The sequence below is a fragment of the Scaptodrosophila lebanonensis genome, unplaced genomic scaffold (genome assembly GCF_003285725.1).
Source record: "Scaptodrosophila lebanonensis strain 11010-0011.00,11010-0021.00 unplaced genomic scaffold, SlebRS2 tig00000155-arrow-arrow-pilon, whole genome shotgun sequence".
NCBI classification, from domain to species: domain Eukaryota; kingdom Metazoa; phylum Arthropoda; class Insecta; order Diptera; family Drosophilidae; genus Scaptodrosophila; species Scaptodrosophila lebanonensis.
In genome coordinates this window covers 684,795-700,535 of record NW_022060594.1, presented here as the reverse complement: position 1 = coordinate 700,535, position 15,741 = coordinate 684,795, and the positions used below count along the sequence as shown (strand labels likewise).

General features: G+C 43.1%; 4 protein-coding genes across 7 annotated transcripts; 2 read left to right on the top strand and 2 right to left on the bottom strand.

Annotated features, from left to right (window-relative positions):
- The first annotated feature begins 539 nt into the window (after nt 1-539).
- LOC115629492 (leucine-rich repeat-containing protein 58) lies at nt 540-4,659 on the top strand. 2 transcript variants are annotated; one of them, XM_030525967.1, is made up of 4 exons: nt 540-718; nt 790-1,401; nt 3,637-3,853; nt 3,940-4,659. In XM_030525967.1, the coding sequence occupies exons 2-4, from the start codon at nt 878-880 to the stop codon at nt 4,312-4,314; spliced, it is 1,116 nt and encodes a 371-aa protein (XP_030381827.1). In that variant the 5' UTR covers nt 540-718; nt 790-877; the 3' UTR covers nt 4,315-4,659. The 2 variants fall into 2 exon arrangements, with proteins under 2 accessions (XP_030381827.1, XP_030381826.1); XM_030525966.1 differs by having other exon boundaries at nt 540-1,401.
- An 810-nt stretch (nt 4,660-5,469) lies between these two features.
- LOC115629489 (serine/threonine-protein phosphatase 4 regulatory subunit 2) lies at nt 5,470-9,654 on the bottom strand. 3 transcript variants are annotated; one of them, XM_030525962.1, is made up of 4 exons: nt 9,540-9,654; nt 8,089-8,386; nt 7,828-8,016; nt 5,470-7,756 (listed from the first exon to the last, which is right to left on the bottom strand). In XM_030525962.1, exons 2-4 carry the CDS (start codon nt 8,303-8,305, stop codon nt 6,231-6,233), a joined length of 1,932 nt encoding a protein of 643 aa, XP_030381822.1. In that variant the 5' UTR covers nt 8,306-8,386; nt 9,540-9,654; the 3' UTR covers nt 5,470-6,230. The 3 variants fall into 3 exon arrangements, with proteins under 3 accessions (XP_030381822.1, XP_030381820.1, XP_030381823.1); XM_030525960.1 differs by lacking the exon at nt 9,540-9,654 and adding an exon at nt 9,215-9,275; XM_030525963.1 differs by lacking the exon at nt 9,540-9,654 and adding an exon at nt 9,215-9,275 and having other exon boundaries at nt 7,828-7,992.
- Nucleotides 9,655-10,570: 916 nt separating this feature from the next.
- On the bottom strand, nt 10,571-12,863 carry LOC115629496 (transcription factor grauzone). The gene is made up of 6 exons (XM_030525973.1): nt 12,694-12,863; nt 12,193-12,634; nt 11,697-12,135; nt 11,421-11,633; nt 10,995-11,364; nt 10,571-10,912 (listed from the first exon to the last, which is right to left on the bottom strand). The coding sequence occupies exons 1-6, from the start codon at nt 12,814-12,816 to the stop codon at nt 10,742-10,744; spliced, it is 1,758 nt and encodes a 585-aa protein (XP_030381833.1). The 5' UTR covers nt 12,817-12,863; the 3' UTR covers nt 10,571-10,741.
- Nucleotides 12,864-14,581: 1,718 nt separating this feature from the next.
- On the top strand, nt 14,582-15,679 carry LOC115629527 (pre-mRNA-splicing factor 18). Its single transcript, XM_030526005.1, has one exon. It carries the CDS (start codon nt 14,587-14,589, stop codon nt 15,610-15,612), a length of 1,026 nt encoding a protein of 341 aa, XP_030381865.1. The 5' UTR covers nt 14,582-14,586; the 3' UTR covers nt 15,613-15,679.
- The last annotated feature ends 62 nt before the right edge of the window (nt 15,680-15,741 follow it).

Here is a 15,741-nt window from a genome sequence, read left to right as displayed (position 1 = left end):
TTTTCAGTTGAAACACTAGCAACAAAATATTAAGAGCACGCTCATAAACCCGACAAATTATTTGCCTGTGCGACCAAGCCTTGGTTCAATAAACACCCAAACAATCAGATAAAAGATGAAATCACTTTTGAAAAACTTGTAATATTCTAAGATCTATTTAAGATCTAACTTTTTAAGCTACCCACGACATCAAATGGGCTGTGTACCTTTGTTCGACTGATAACAGGCTACTGAGAGTAGGAGAGCGAGAGAGGGAGAGAGAGAGAGGCCTAACATTACGCATACGCTCTGTGCACCAGAAAATGTGAAAGAAGCTAACCCAGCCGGTGGCGCCGACACAGCTGTCGCCAGAGAGAAGAAAGAAAGAAACGTGTCGAGAGAGAGCTTGCGCCGTTGCTCGGCTCAACTCGGCTTAGTTCGGCTCAGCTCGGCTCAAGTCGAATCGGCTGCGAAGCTCGATAGAACACACACAGCTGTGCCAACAACAGACAACACAGAAGCGGTCGGCAGTCGCATTCGTTGGCCAGTCTGCTGGGAGTCGAGCGCGCGTCGCGTCGGTTTTATACGAACTCGAATGCGAGTGTGGGATCTAGCTTTTGGCGTTTGCATTGATTTCGTTTTCTATATACATATATAAATTTTTTTTGTTCGATTTCGATTCAGTCGATTTGTTTTACGCCGCAGCAGCTCGGCGGCCCATACCCAAATCTAATGCTATGTGAGTGCGCGCCAGAGCAGAGCCTCCTATACGAGTATAGCTATAAATTATAGTCGTCCGCATATAAACAGAAATTGAAAAGAAACGTAAATTGAAAACGTGCGAGCAGAATCAGCAATCATCTAAGGCCATAATAAATAGCAACAAGGCAACAAAGACATGATGGAGGTCTACACATCGGACAGCTCCGACACGGACTCGCGCGAGCAGAAGACCCTAGACTTTGGCCGGATGAACCTGGACGTCGTCACCCTCGAGGATTATCTCAGTTCGCCGCAGAAGGCGCTACTGAAGTCGAGCGGCGACATTGAGACGATGCTGTTGAACCACAATCGGCTGGCGGCGCTGCCGAAATCGCTTCGCCAATTTGGTAACCTTAAGGTGCTCGATCTTAGCTCCAATGCACTGACGATGCTGCCCGATGCCATTTGCCAGCTGCCTCTGGTCACACTGATTGCGAAGAACAATCTGTTGACGAACGCATCGCTGCCCAAATCTCTGCTCACCAAGCAGCCGAATGGTGGCGGCGCCACAGGCACCTCCACACTCAAGGAGCTCAACCTGAGCGGCAATCAGCTGACACACTTTCCCGAGCAGGTGACCGATCTGCGACAGCTCAAGTATCTGTATGTGGGCGGCAACAAGATCTCGACCATATCGAAGGACATCTGGAAGATGCAAAGGTAGGGTGATGTCTTGGTCGGCCACACACACGCACACGACCATCGATAGCTGCTAATCACCACCATTGTCTGACCCCGCACTCCCAAAAGCTATCACACCTATCTCTAACTCTCCATCTCTCTCTCTGTCTCTGTTTCTACTCTCACACTGACTTTATTTCTATCAGATCTCGCGCCATGAATCAATGAGCATTGTCTAGACTAAGCTTTATGCTTAATGATCCATCTCCCCTTCCATCCATCCATCCCTCCCCACTTTGTTTATCTGTCTGTCTGTCTGTCTGCCTGCCTGTCTGTATGTTTGTGAGTTTGTTTGCTTAAGTGTTCGCTTCAAACTCGAGTAAATAACATACATATGTATATAGTAGTATGTAGTACATATGTATAATTTCGGAGCTTGCTCAAATGATCGAATTATGAACGCTTTTGTGTCAAAGTCTAAAACTAAAGTGTGGTCGATTTGGTTGCCAGGCGTGTGCGCCGCCGAACTACAAAACAACTCGCGCTGATAGCGGCGATACGTACCAGTACAAACATACATATGTACGGGTATGTACATACATACATACCAGACATATGTAAGCCAAGTACCCCGGCCCGGCCCGGTAACAAAATCAGCATCGTAAAACCCAAATCTAGCGAAAACATCCACTCCACCTCAACGATTTGGGCCCGCCATAAAGATAGGCATATTACAATAATAAACTAAACAATAAACAAACAAGATAGGACTCTATAATGACCGCACCAGACTACAGGGTACACTGAAAGCCACCCCAGCTTGCTAGCTGCCAGAGAAAGATCTATGCCAAGCATATGAAGCATATAGTATGCATAATATACTATGTAGCCTTTACAATCATCAAAATATTGTCGTTCAAACATGCAAACATTAAGCAGAAACAGACACATTTCATTCGAGTCTTGAATTTTCAGAAGAAAGTTTGATTATCAGAGCCCAGACCTCGACCTCGACTGTCTGGGAAAATCCAAGCTATTTATCATTTGATATACATACATACTCGTATATATACTTGTGAATGTAAAGTGCTTTACGGACATAAAGCCCGAAGTTCGTCCTACTTTATTGTTTGTCTCATACTGCCAACTAGTTCTGCTTTTAAACTGCGCAGCAAATAGTCAAATCTAACCACCATAACATTGTTTACCCACTTCTAGTTATCTAATATAATTCTTTGAATTAATCAATTTTTTAAGCACAATCTTGAAAGTTTTCATGCACTTACCATTTGCTTCCAACTTGGTCAACATTAGTGCTTTTGCAACAGGAATCAAGCCGGTTTAGATATATAGGTTTCTCTTCTTATCCACAATTTAGTCCTGAAGGCAGACAATTTTGATTCAGCTTCATCGTATCGTCCATCCCGCTGTAGGGGAACACGAAATCGTCGATTCAATTTCTTCAATTTTTTTCAATTAATTGCTCTTTGTTATAAAGCTCCAAAGTGTTTATTTCCAAACAAAGTCAAAAAGGTCATTCATAACCCCCAGAACGAGTCTAAGCGTTTTCTTTATAATGATGACCTTCTCTGCGCTTCTCATTAAGTTTTTGCCATTCAAAGCCATACCCTTGTGCTGAAGACTTTTTATTCATTATCCCTTGTCAATGCAGCTTCTTCTCCATATCCTTTAGTGCCGAAGACTTTGCATGCATTATCCCTTTGTCCATCCAGCTTCTTCTTCATACCATTTAATGCTGACGACTTATTACGCATTATCCTTTTGTCTATCCAGCTTCTTCTCCATACCCTTTAATACTGATGACTTCCATACCCTGCTGAAGACTTATCATGCATTATCCCTTGTCCACACAGCTTCTTCTCATATCCTTTAATGCTTCCTTTTGCTATCCTTTTGTCTATCCAGCTTCTTCTCCATACCCTTTAATACTTTTCATGCATTATCCATTTGTCCATCCAGCGTCTTCTCCATATCCTTTAATGCTTCCTTTTGCTATCCTTTTGTCTATCCAGCTTCTTCTCCATGCCCTTTAATACTGATGACTTATCATTCATTATCCTTTTGTCTATCCAGTTTCTTCTCCATACCCTTTAATACTTTTCATGCATTATCCCTTGTCCATCCAGCGTCTCCTCCATACCATTAAGTGCTGAGGACTTCTCATGCATTATCTATCCATTTCCATTTTCCATCCAGCTTGAAGGATATTTCAGATGTATTTGTATTTTAAATGTAACCCTCTCCCTCTTGCAGCCTGCACGTGCTCTCCCTGGGCGGCAACCAGATCATTGAGGTGCCCGAGGGAGTCGGCTTGCTGGCCCAGCTGCAGGCCTTGGTGCTTTGTGACAACCTCATCGAACACCTGCCCATGAGCATAGCGCGCCTAAAGAACTTAAAGTCACTGCTGCTGCACAAGAATCGACTGAAGCACTTGCCCAAGGACATTGTCGCATTGAAGAATCTGACAGAGGTAAGCAGCGACAGCATTCGAGTGCTGGAGAGAGCGTCTTTTCATTCACCCTCTTTCCATCTCCTTTTCTTTGGTCTGCCCTGCAGCTCAGCTTGCGTGACAATCCGTTGGTGGTGCGCTTCGTGCAGGATATGGCCCTAAATCCACCCACACTGCTGGAGCTGGCGGGACGTATAGTGAAGTCGAGTGGCCAGCGTCCCGGACCGGGCGATCTGCCGCGCACCCTCATCGAGTATCTGAATAGCGCCAACTGCTGCGTGAATCCGAACTGCAAGGGCGTCTTCTTCGACAATCGTGTGGAGCACATTAAGTTCGTGGACTTCTGCGGCAAGTATCGGGTGCCACTCCTTCAGTACCTCTGCTCCTCCAAGTGCATTGAGCCCGAGGAGCGCCTACGTGCCCCGAGCAGCAGCAACAGTGCCAGCAGTGGCTTCATGATGCGCAAAGTTCTGCTCGGCTAGCATGATCCCCAATTCCGGAGGTGGAGGCGGAGATACGGACGCTGGTGCGGAACTGAGCAAACCCAATTCGTCAGTGGCTGTGTTGTTAGTGCGGGGGCGGCGGAGTCCCGCTGTGAAACCCATTGGCTTTAAGCACACGATACCAAATGGAATTCATTTTTTGAAATGCATTTTGTTGTTAATTGTTATGCTATTTGTTTTTTTTTTTATGAAACCTATACCTAATACCAATGTATGCTTGTATATATATAAATCGATCTATGCATATGTTGATGTTCTTAGATATAATGTAGTTCGAACTAAATTGTGCAAAGTTCTAAAATATACTCGTAACTATAACTATTTATATTTTCGAACGATCCAATCACAACGATTGTTCGCAACACACATCTCCCTGATGAGCCCTATACTAAAAAAAAAAAAGTAGAGGGTGTTCCTGCTGTACAATTCTTGAAGGTAAGACGTAATTTATTATTTTTGTTCCCCGAAGTTTTATATCTGGTGCCCTCCCTTAGTTAACAATAGAACAAGCCTTTCGCCTTTCGCCTTTCTCTCACAACAATGTTTGCTCTGCTAGTATTATTACTACTAGAACACTAAGGAGTTCAATCGTTACCATCATTTTGACATTTTCTCGCTTGTGAAGTAGTTTAATTTAAACATTTTCCATTATAAAAATCGAACAGCAATATTTCCCCACTTCCGGGGTGAATTTTTCCAAATTTTTCCGTCCCAAGGAGAACACTTCAACTTTAAATGTTTGAGCCGAGCGTTGATACATCCGGAAGTTTACCTAAAAGTTGTAAAAGGTTATATTTTCATAAGCAATAATTTAAAAGTGGTTTGTCTAGTATTTATTAAGAATACCTTCCTTTTCATGAACATCAGCAGTATTATAGCTCCAGCACTGTATAAACTGGAAAGTCCAATCATCCTATTTGCTATTCATTAGACCACAAGTCGAAAATTCGAACTCCTATGGATTCCAGGCACAGGTCGAGTAATCAGATAGATGTACATAATCAAATGGAGCGTACAATGATATCAAGTACCAGGATTCCGATTGTGATTTGATTATTTGTGTTGCTCTTCTTAAGAATAATTGAGTTATATGTCCCACAAATACATACTTCGAGTTACATAAGAAGTCCAATATTTTATTGTTTATTTATATTTTTATTGTATTTTGTTTGAAACGTCTGCTATTCGTAGTTGGCCATAAATGTTACTTGCATTACCGTCGAGTGTACAATCACTAGAGCTTATAGAGAAATTAGGTTCGCGGCTTATAGGTGTAGTTCGTGTTCTAAAAGTTTATAGCATAGCTTAATTTAAATAAACGTACAGAGAATTAATAAACATATAGATAGATACAAGTCTAGGATACAATTTAAGGACTAGGTAAGGTAGTTGAAAAAAAAAGGAAGGGGAATAGGCAACAAAGTATTTATGATTGATACAAACAAATCTTGAAGGTAGAGCTAATGGTAATGGTGAATGGATAATGAAAGATTTGTTTTCCATTTTACAACTACATAAGTTAGGGCGCTACCGATGCCACCTCCACTCAATGCCAATCCTTACAGGAGCGCTGGAGGACTGGAGGTAAGGCTGCTGCCGACTTTTGCACGCGCTTACAATTACAAATACGAATACATATGTATGAGCTATGACCCTAGGAGTAATATGTGAATTTCATGAATGTATGCGTTCGTGTTTTTTGCGTCCCACGAGTTTCGGGCGAGCCACGGGACGTGAGTGTAGAGTGTGTGGAGAGTGTGTAGTGGAGTGTGTGTGTGAAGTGTGTGAGGGTATGTCTTATATTGCTAATTATGTGAATTGGGTTTAGTTATAAAAGTCGGACGATGATCGCTTGGAATATGCCGTGGTTGCTGAGGTTGCTGCCGCAGCATCCCTTACTGGTCCATCACCTCCTGGCTGGTATCATCCACTTCCATTGCGGCTGGCTCGTCCTTGGGTGCATCATCGGTTGCCATTTCGCCGCCAGTGGCTGCCCCAGTCTCGGCCATGACCACCTCCTCTACGGCAGCGGAGGGCGATATCTGTGACTGCTCCTCCTCCTCCTCGGCCGGTGTGTCCTCCATAGGCTGATCGTTTAATGTCAAAGCGGGCGGTGCCACTGTTGTTGGGGGTGTGGCGGTCGAAGCAGTTGAAGCTGCTGGCTGAGCCGCAGCTACGGCCTCAGCAGCTGGTTCGTCAGTTTCAATGGGCACCGGGAGAGACGGCGCTTCCTTATCGGCAACAGCGACCTCCGGATCAGTCGACTTTTTTTCGTCCTTCTTCTTCACATCTTCATCTTCAGCCGGTACTGCTGTTGCCTTCGACTTGGCTGTCGACTCAGTCTCAGTCTTTTCGGTATTAGTATCACCAGCGCCGTCGCCAGTGGCATTGGCAGTTCCAGCATCTGACTTGGACTCGGGCTCAGTCTGAGTAGTTGCCTTGGCTGGTGCCTCCTCGGCAGCCTCTTTATCTGCCGTCTTTTCCTCCTCTGCTTCCTTTTCTGGACTTTGTGCAATTTCCTCTGGCTTCTTTGCCTGGCTGCTTGGCTTCGGCTCTTCTGTGTCTGCCTCCTTCTCGGGTTTAGCCGGCTCAGCCGGTGTATCAGTTTTCTCGCTAATCTTGGGCTCCTTCTTCTCGACAGTTTCGGTCTCTTTTTCCTTAATGGCTTTCTCCGACTTAGCAACAGCTTCGCTATCACTTGCCTTGGCCTCGGAGTCTGCGGTCGGTGTCTTAACCTTTTCAGCAGGCGTTTCTTCTTTGGCGCGCTCTGCAGTTCCATCTTGCTCATCGCTCTCATCATCCTTGGTGGCGGCATCGACTTTAGCTGCAACGGGCTTGCTTTCGGGCAGCTCCTCTTCTACCGGAGCTACCTTTACTTCCTTTGCGTCTTTTGCCTGCTTGTCGGCACTGGAAATCTTCTTGGATTCATCCTCGTTCTCAGCCTCCTCGGCCTCAGCCACAGCCTCCGCCGTTTGCTGTTGTGCATCCACACGAGCTTTTTTCTCGCGCACGACACCAGTCCCATCCGTAGCATCCACTTCGGCATCAATGCTCTCCACATCGGGTTTAGTTTTTAGAGCTGTCTCCACCGGTAGACTTCCAGTTGCTTCGCTTTCAACGTCATCGGTGTTGTTACTGCTGGACGCCGCTTCGGGTCGCTCCTCCTCATCGTAATCTAACTTGACCTTCTTCGCCTTGGGCTGCACAGTGTCGTCGGAACGAGGGCAGCTGGCCTTAAGGGTGCCGCTGCTGCTCTCCTCAGCATTTCCATTGCGCTCGTCCATATTGTTGAACAGACCCTCGTTCTCCATTTCAATGTCAATGTTCACCTCCAGAGACAGATCGCCGTTCACCACCGAGTCCAGGGAGTCGCCGTTCTCGCTTTCCGTGCGCTTGCGACCCGGCTCAATGGTGCTGACCACTGTAGGAAGGAACAGAGCTAACCCGTGTCATAGACTGAGCCAAAGCTTATCTGACGAGGTTTCCACTTACCCAGAATGTTCTTCTCCAGGGCGCGCATGAACTTGTCAATACGGGAGTACTGCTTGCGAGGATCAATCAGGAGCTCGCACAAACGCTGCACCGTAAAGGGCGCCGCATTGAACAAATCTAGGCGCTCCAGCAACGAGGATTTCATAGTCTCGTAATTGAAAGGATCTACATTGGGATAGTTGGGTATTTCTGAGAATCGAAGCGAACCATTTAGAGTAATGGGGCTGGCACATGCTTATTGATTAGGACACTTGTGCTTACCCTCCAAACGGGGTGAGTCCTCATTGAAGTGCTTGATCACATGCAGCAGTTTCTCACGGAACAGATACTTGAGGCTGGACCACTTGAATATGGTGTCGCCGGTTTTGGCTACATACTGCAAATAGTCCTCCAGCTCTTTTGGTATCTCCTTCTGCTTTAGACGCGTAAACCGCTCCAATATCTGTAGAATTTCCTCACTATTCTCCATGGTGACCATTTAGGCTTGTGCTGTGGCTCTGGTACTGTTACTGGTTCTGGTTTGTGTGAATGAAGCACTCCGACAAATAATATCAAGAAACTGCGGAAGGGAGCACGAAAATCGCAGTTGCATGAAAAACCGGCCGGCACTAGTGAAAATTTTTCTTACTAAGGTAGAGACACAAAAACTTTCAATAGTGGTGCACTCAGAGTGCAGGAATGCGCCGAATCAGCGAGACAAGCAGACTCACATACACACTCACAGGGACACACACACACACACACAGTGGCACAGTTACAGAATCCGAGTTACCAACACAGATGCGTAGGTAGACAGAAGGACAGTTTAGCAGGCAAAGCGTTTCAGCCGGTTAGTTGTTGGTTGAGCTTCGCAGTATCAGAATCCGCATCCGTGTGCTTGCAACTCGCACCTTGACTAGGCAATGCCGACTGGCAGCCGGCAACTGCCGAATGCCTGCCCCTGCCCAGTTACACACACTTAGCAACTATTTAAACTCAAAACTTGGTCGGTGGTGGAGGATTCGGATTCGTACATAAAAACTAGTTATTTTTTTGCAAGTTTGTCCGTCGTGCCGGACTCACACTGGTACAACCTATATACATATGTATGTATGCTTATATGTACTTTTGTGTGTATGCACATGTACACGCTCACTACTGCAACTGCATTTTGTTGTATTTGTTGTGTCACTGCCCCCTTTACTCAAAAAAAAAGATAAAGGGTCGCAATCCATTTTGTCTTTGTGACGCTTTTACAGAATGTATGGCGGGACCGGTTGATTTGCCTGCTTTTTCTCCCCTGCACCGACTACATGGCCTAATCGCTATATATACATACATATATATAAAACGAACACAATACGTAGCACCGAATAAAAAATTATGGTTAAATTCACTTAAAACTTACTTTTGCAATTATTTTGCAAAATTTGTGTCGCCCGTCTCCAGTGCACTTGTGTGTCCCTTACTATCGATATCGACGGACAATCGAAGTGGCTATCGTGGCTCGATCGACAGCCCAATGCAACGCGTTAACACACACTGAACAAATTTGAAATGGAAATTCAAATGTAAACGACTGACCCCCATGAAGCTATTGAATAGTTTTATATACTTGTATGTAAAAATATATACAATATAAATACTTCTCATATATGGAGAAAAACATATACAAATGAAATGCCACATATTTTCTCAGATAATCTATTACATAATGAAAAAAGAGTACTTACATTTTGAGTGAATGCAGCTTCTCAAACCTTAGTTTTCGATTAGAGTTTAATTTGGATTTTTGTTTTATTTAGAAATTCTACGCCGTGAATACTCCGCATACTCCAATTTTAAAAACATGTCAATAAAATCCAGTATGTGTACCCATTTTTATTTGTTCATAGTCTAATAATAATAATAAAAAATATTATTTACATTTTTAAAACGATATTTAAATTAATTATTGGTAAAATATACATATACATTCATATGTAAATGTATGTACATACATACATATACGCAGCAAGTACAGGCATTGATTGGAAAGAATTTTAGTGGCAGTTTGGTTGGAATTGTTGGGTTTAAGAACATCACATGCCAGGTTTGGTGATTTTAGCTTTTATACTTTCTGATAAATTGCACATATTGTGATAAATTAACCATATTGACAGATATTGCTAGAACGAGTCGTCTCAGCATTAATTGCTTATAATATTTGTGAAGCACAATATCATCTGTCTGTCAAATATTAGGATCTTAAGCGCAAAATATTATTATACATATGTATATCCCGATTTGACTCAAGCTCAAAACAAAGTTATAAGTAGATTGGTAGCCTGCAAATAGGATGAAATTCTTGCGAATTGTTTGAAATAAACACTTGGGAATCACCTTAATGTGTTATTGCTGGTACCATTAAATAAACAAAATTCTCCTTAAGTCCACAGAACTAATACCGTCATGAAAAAGGCAAAATTTTGTTCTACAAAGGGTTCTTAAAATACATAAATACCTTTGTTGAGCGATTTTTACCGATTCGCTTAGTGCATGAAAGTCCCTTTGGTTGGTTTTATCGGTACAGTTTCCCTGAAAAGGCTGTGTTGTATGTTTTAGACTCTCTTGGTTTCTTGTGGCTCTATAAACAACAGTTCAATCTAGCTTGAAAATGCAAATGTGGAATTTGCAATGTTCAAAATTCTTGATGATGACGCCTTTAATTGTCTTCATATTAATGGATTCTCTCGCAGGCCAAATTTAATACTTGCAAATAAAATGCAATTCCAAATTGTTATTAATTTAATGTCACGTCGCCTTCCTGACGATTAGAACAATATTGAGAACGAAAGGAGCTAATCAGGAAAAGGACGCAGCTTGTGCCCTTGCAGCTAGACCAACAGTTGATTAGAAGGACAATAAAAACTTATAGGGGTCCAGAAGAGTTGCACTAACTAAGCGGCTTAAATTGCGGATTGTGCGAGCGCGCCATTTTCGCTTTAAGCCATTCGTCTGCATGACGCTGCTTGATGTGGACGTACATGTTGGACCGTGAACGACACTCCTTGGGACAGTGCGGACAGTTGTAGAGCTGCAGGCCTGTGTGTATTGCCATATGCTCCTGCCAGCCAAACATATAGTAGGATGATGGAAAGAGAGAGATTGATTTAAAAAGAGAAAACGCAAGTATGTCGCTGACTTACCTCGAGATTGCGCTGCTGTTTAAAGGTCTTGTCGCAGTAGGTGCATTGAAGATTCGTCTGCAGCTTGTGGGCGTACTTGACATGGGCGCGGAGGGCGGTGCGGGAGCTGCAGGTCTTACCACAGTGTGGACAATTGGTGTCGGTGCTGTCGTGTGTAAAGCGGTGCAGACGCAGGCTGTGCTCGTTCTTTAACCAGACACCGCACACCTTGCACTGCATGGCCGGACTGACGACGCCCTGATGCTCCAGCAAATGGCGCTCAAAGGAGGGCTTGAACTTGAACTTTTTACCGCAAATGTCGCAGACATGCGGGTGCAGGTCCTCGTGTATGGACTGTATGTGACGGCGCAGCCGATGTACATTTGCAAAGCTGCAAAAAAAAGAATGGGTTAGTAAATAGGATAATAAAGCAGAGAAAGAACACACCTCTTGAGGCATATTTGGCAGCTGTGCTCCAGCTGGTCGGTCTCGTGTTTTAGCAAGTGATTGGTGAGGCGACGCTCGCTGCTGAATGTGCGATCGCATTTGCTGCATGGATGCTTCAACACCTTCTCACTGTGCGCCGTTTTATTGTGCACGGTCTCGATGTGGGTCTGCAGATAGTCCTGCGAGTTAAGGGACTTATTGCAGATCGAACAGCTGTTGGATAACAAGGCGCTTCAGTGATGATATTCTGCAATTTTCAGGGAGGGGACTACTTACGTAAAGAGTTTGGGATTCACGTGCTTTCGTATGTGATCCATCAGCTTGGAGGCGCGACTAAATACCCTGTTGCAGCATTTCAGATACGCATCGCGTTCGTGCACATCGGAGAAGTGCGTCTTCAGGTCGGAAAAGTACTTAGTGCTAAAGTCGCAGAGATCACAGTTGGCTGCCATATAGTTGGCAATCACCTCCTCGTATCGCTTGGTTAGCTGGGCACGTGAACAGCCTTTGGGCTTGCGTTCGAGGGCTGCTTCCAGCTCGTTAGCCTGCTCCTGCGTTGGTTCGTTGGCCTTACTTTTGGAGGACTTATCCTCATCCTCGCCGTCGAGGGAATCAGACAGCTCTTGCGTTAGCTGCCGCTTTTTTGTGACTCTTCTCAGACGCTTCTTCCTTGCGGGCTTCAGCTTATGCTGCAACTTCACTAGTGGCAGCTCATCTGCAAAAGTAGTTTCCATAAAAAATAGACCAAAATGACCATCACAATGCCACTTACCATCAGACGTGGCAGAGGCAATCATATCCATTTCCATGTGATCGGCTGCCGCAAATTCTTCAGCATCTTGGCAGCTACTCTCGTCGTCACTGCCTGAATCCAGCGGTTTGGATCCGGTGTCCAGCTCCTGGTCGTTCGATTCCTGTTGCGACGGCGCTGGTATCATCATAACACTATCGACATTAACGTCAAGCACGCTGCTTAATAGGCCGAGATTGTTCATGTCCAGGGGCTTCTCATCAACTTCCGTGTCTGCCACCAGTGGCAGCTCGTCAATGTCCACGCCGCCTGTCCACTTCATGGCCACGCAATCCACGTTCAGGAACTCTTTCTTCAGCGTGCTCTGCTTCTGTTCGACCAGTTGCCAAAAACTGTGAAAATCTTCCAGATGCTCACAACACTCCGAACAAACGCTGGTCGAAATAGTGTCATCGGGCATTATCTGCATTAAAATAATGTAATTTGAATAAATGTTGCCAACCGACCAGGATGAACACTGACCTCAAGTTGTAAGAACTTGGCTATCATTTTAACAAGCGCCGTCTCGGCCAGGGCTTCGTTTGTCTCAAACAAGAAGACGGCATTGCTTTCGTTTATATCTCTTAAGCACAATCGACAAATCATGCTGTAATTTAAGCAACATAAAACAAAGTTAACTTAATGTTTGTTGCCAAAACAAGCCAGCTTCTCCACCGTAGAGCTGACCGATATGAACATATCGAAAATAATTTGCTTATCGATGTCACAGGTCCCATCTCACATTTGGTACAACTGTCACAAAACGTCAAAGAGAGCGGAAAGCAGTATTAAACTTTGTGGCAAGGTTGAAATATGAAGTAAGAGATTTTAAGTTTTATTTGTGATAAACTGAATTTTTACAGTCGGACATAAATAGAAAGCTGCATGTGTATACAACAACTTTAAACGCTCCATACTGTGGAATAAGCGGTAAGTTGTCTCAACTTTAATACCTATTTGTAAATGTTGGCAAATCTAACTGAAAAACTTTTAAATGAAAAAAAATACAGACCAATTGATAACCTCCTTCTTTTTTGAATTCGGTTAAAAATGCAATAGAATTCGGTCGAACATATTTTTTTTTGTGGTAATTTGTCTGCAATTTTTTGAATCGGCTGTTTTTTAAAAACTGGCAGAAGCTACATACATACATTCAAAAAGAATACATGCATACATATATATTTATGTATATATGTACGTATATATGTATGTCCTTTTTGACTTTTCGAGAAAAAGTGTGTTCCATGGGTATGGTCTTTCAAAAATCCTCACGTTCCATCTTGCTAGCTTTAAAAATGCGGGTAGTGATTAAAACAGATAGGCAGTCGTGCGCCAAAGCGTGCATCTGACATTTGCATACTTATACATACATACATACATATATGTACATATGTATGTATGTAATCTCTAAAATTCATAAAACTTTGAATGTACATGCACACATATACATACATACATACATACATACATACATACATACATACATACATACATACATACATATGTATATACATATGTATTTAAAATGAGACGGCACAAAGTAGCCCAGGATAGAATATAAATATGTATGTACATTTGAAAGTAGTATTTCTGTGATATTTTTAGAGTATCTCTGTAACTGTGATATCAATGAAAATATTTGAGATGTATTTATTTATTATAAACGCATTTCAATTAAATAGCCAATTTTTATAAAAATTGCTAATTCGATATACAACTAATTCTGTTTTTACACGGTCTTTTTTTACACGATTTTGATATAACGGTTTGAAAATTTAAATTGCATATACAATATGTATTTCTTTAGAGGTAAGGAACCAATCACCTATTTTTGCATGATGATCAATGTATTTTTTTGCACGGTTGTTTTTGGAACCAATCCAGCGTGTATTAACAAAATTAGGTGTATTTGCTTTCACGGCTTTATGTTTGCTTTTGGTAATTCCCTACATTTTAAAGAAATAAATATGTACATATGTATGTCGGGAATGCCCCCAGTTACAAAGATTTTGTATAAAATCCAATGCCAGTCATCATATCCGTTATTTGGTTTAAGAACTAAAAATAGTGATGTGAATACACAATGGAAAGTCGGGTTTTATCAGTGAATTGAATTGCGCAAAAATTGCATGTATTATCAATGCAAAATTGCAAAATCGTGATGCACGGTTAATTTTTATTTACCTACATAAATTCGAAGGATATGGCCCTATGGTATGCATCGATGTCTACACCATCACCACATGTGCCTATCGTTTGCTATCGATAGTAGTATTTTATTATGAGACGCCGATTTCCAAATCGAGCAGCTGATTTTGTGTTTATTATCTTCGACGCGTACTTCATTTGTATATGTTTTGCTGTTCTTGAATCATAATGGAGGTATTGAAGGCTGAAATTGCACGCAAACGCAAGCTGCTTGAGCAAAAACAACTTGTCGACGACAAAAAGAAGTTCTTTAGACGTGGAGAACTAAACGCTAAGAACACTGCGGAGGTTTTAGAGCGTGTGGGATATAAGAAACAGGAATCTATTGAGGCTCAGGGCCAAGCTGCTGAAGGTCCCTACAGCTTTGTCAACGATGGACAAAACATATTGCCGCGCGCCGAGGTGATAAGGCGTCTACGTGAACGGGGCGAACCAATTTTGATATTCGGCGAAACAGAATCGGACGCATTTGAGAGACTGCGCCAGTGTGAGATTTCACAGCCCGAAGCGAATCGCGGCTTTCGCAACGATTTTCAAGAGGCCATGGAGCAAGTTGATGCTGCATATCTTCAAGAAATGTTTGCAAACACGCCCACAACAAAGGAGGACCAAAAGGCAGACTTTGCCGAATTGGACGAATCGGTAACGTGGGAAACTATACAAGTCATGGCGGAGGAAATGGGCCATGACAAGAGAGAATACGATATGGATGTTATCATTACGTTGCTCACCTTCTTACTGAAACTATGGAACGATCAGATAACCAATTACACAAAGCAAGAGAAAATGTCGACCAAAGTGAAAATGGCCCGAGTCATCTATACTCAGACTAAGGAGTATGTGAAGCCACTATTTCGCAAACTTAAACTTCACACCCTGCCTGAAGACATTCTAGAAAGCTTGCGCGATATATGCAAGCATCTCCTCAACCGCAACTACATATCTGCTAGCGATGCCTATCTGGAGATGGCCATCGGAAATGCGCCATGGCCCATCGGTGTAACTATGGTTGGCATTCACGCGCGTACCGGTCGTGAAAAGATTTTTTCAAAGAACGTCGCTCATGTTATGAACGACGAGACGCAGCGAAAGTATATACAAGGTCTTAAGCGGCTCATGACTAAATGCCAAGAATATTTTCCCACCGATCCATCCAAATGTGTCGAGTACGTTAGCAAGAAGGATCGCGAATAATGGAAGCTCGCCCAATAAATTAATTTTAGTTCCATAGTCTAATAAATTCATCTCCCACAAATATTGTAACAACTAAGATTTTTAATTTTAACTGGGAGTTAGACCCCCTAACTCCCTTAAGATTATTTT

What these genes read in the sequence shown, in the direction of transcription:
- LOC115629492 (XM_030525967.1), top strand. Translation starts at nt 878, where the DNA reads ATGATGGAGGTCTACACATCGGACAGCTCCGACACGGACTCGCGCGAG. An exon ending in GACATCTGGAAGATGCAAAG is followed by an intron (nt 1,402 to 3,636) that starts GTAGGGTGATGT and finishes TCCCTCTTGCAG; the next exon opens with CCTGCACGTGCTCTCCCTGG. An exon ending in CATTGAAGAATCTGACAGAG is followed by an intron (nt 3,854 to 3,939) that starts GTAAGCAGCGAC and finishes TCTGCCCTGCAG; the next exon opens with CTCAGCTTGCGTGACAATCC.
- LOC115629489 (XM_030525962.1), bottom strand. Translation starts at nt 8,305, where the DNA reads ATGGTCACCATGGAGAATAGTGAGGAAATTCTACAGATATTGGAGCGG. An exon ending in GGACTCACCCCGTTTGGAGG is followed by an intron (nt 8,017 to 8,088) that starts GTAAGCACAAGT and finishes TTCGATTCTCAG; the next exon opens with AAATACCCAACTATCCCAAT. An exon ending in CCTGGAGAAGAACATTCTGG is followed by an intron (nt 7,757 to 7,827) that starts GTAAGTGGAAAC and finishes TCCTTCCTACAG; the next exon opens with TGGTCAGCACCATTGAGCCG.
- LOC115629496 (XM_030525973.1), bottom strand. Translation starts at nt 12,816, where the DNA reads ATGATTTGTCGATTGTGCTTAAGAGATATAAACGAAAGCAATGCCGTC. An exon ending in GTGAATCCCAAACTCTTTAC is followed by an intron (nt 11,634 to 11,696) that starts GTAAGTAGTCCC and finishes GTTATCCAACAG; the next exon opens with CTGTTCGATCTGCAATAAGT. An exon ending in AACAGCAGCGCAATCTCGAG is followed by an intron (nt 10,913 to 10,994) that starts GTAAGTCAGCGA and finishes TTTGGCTGGCAG; the next exon opens with GAGCATATGGCAATACACAC.
- LOC115629527 (XM_030526005.1), top strand. Translation starts at nt 14,587, where the DNA reads ATGGAGGTATTGAAGGCTGAAATTGCACGCAAACGCAAGCTGCTTGAG.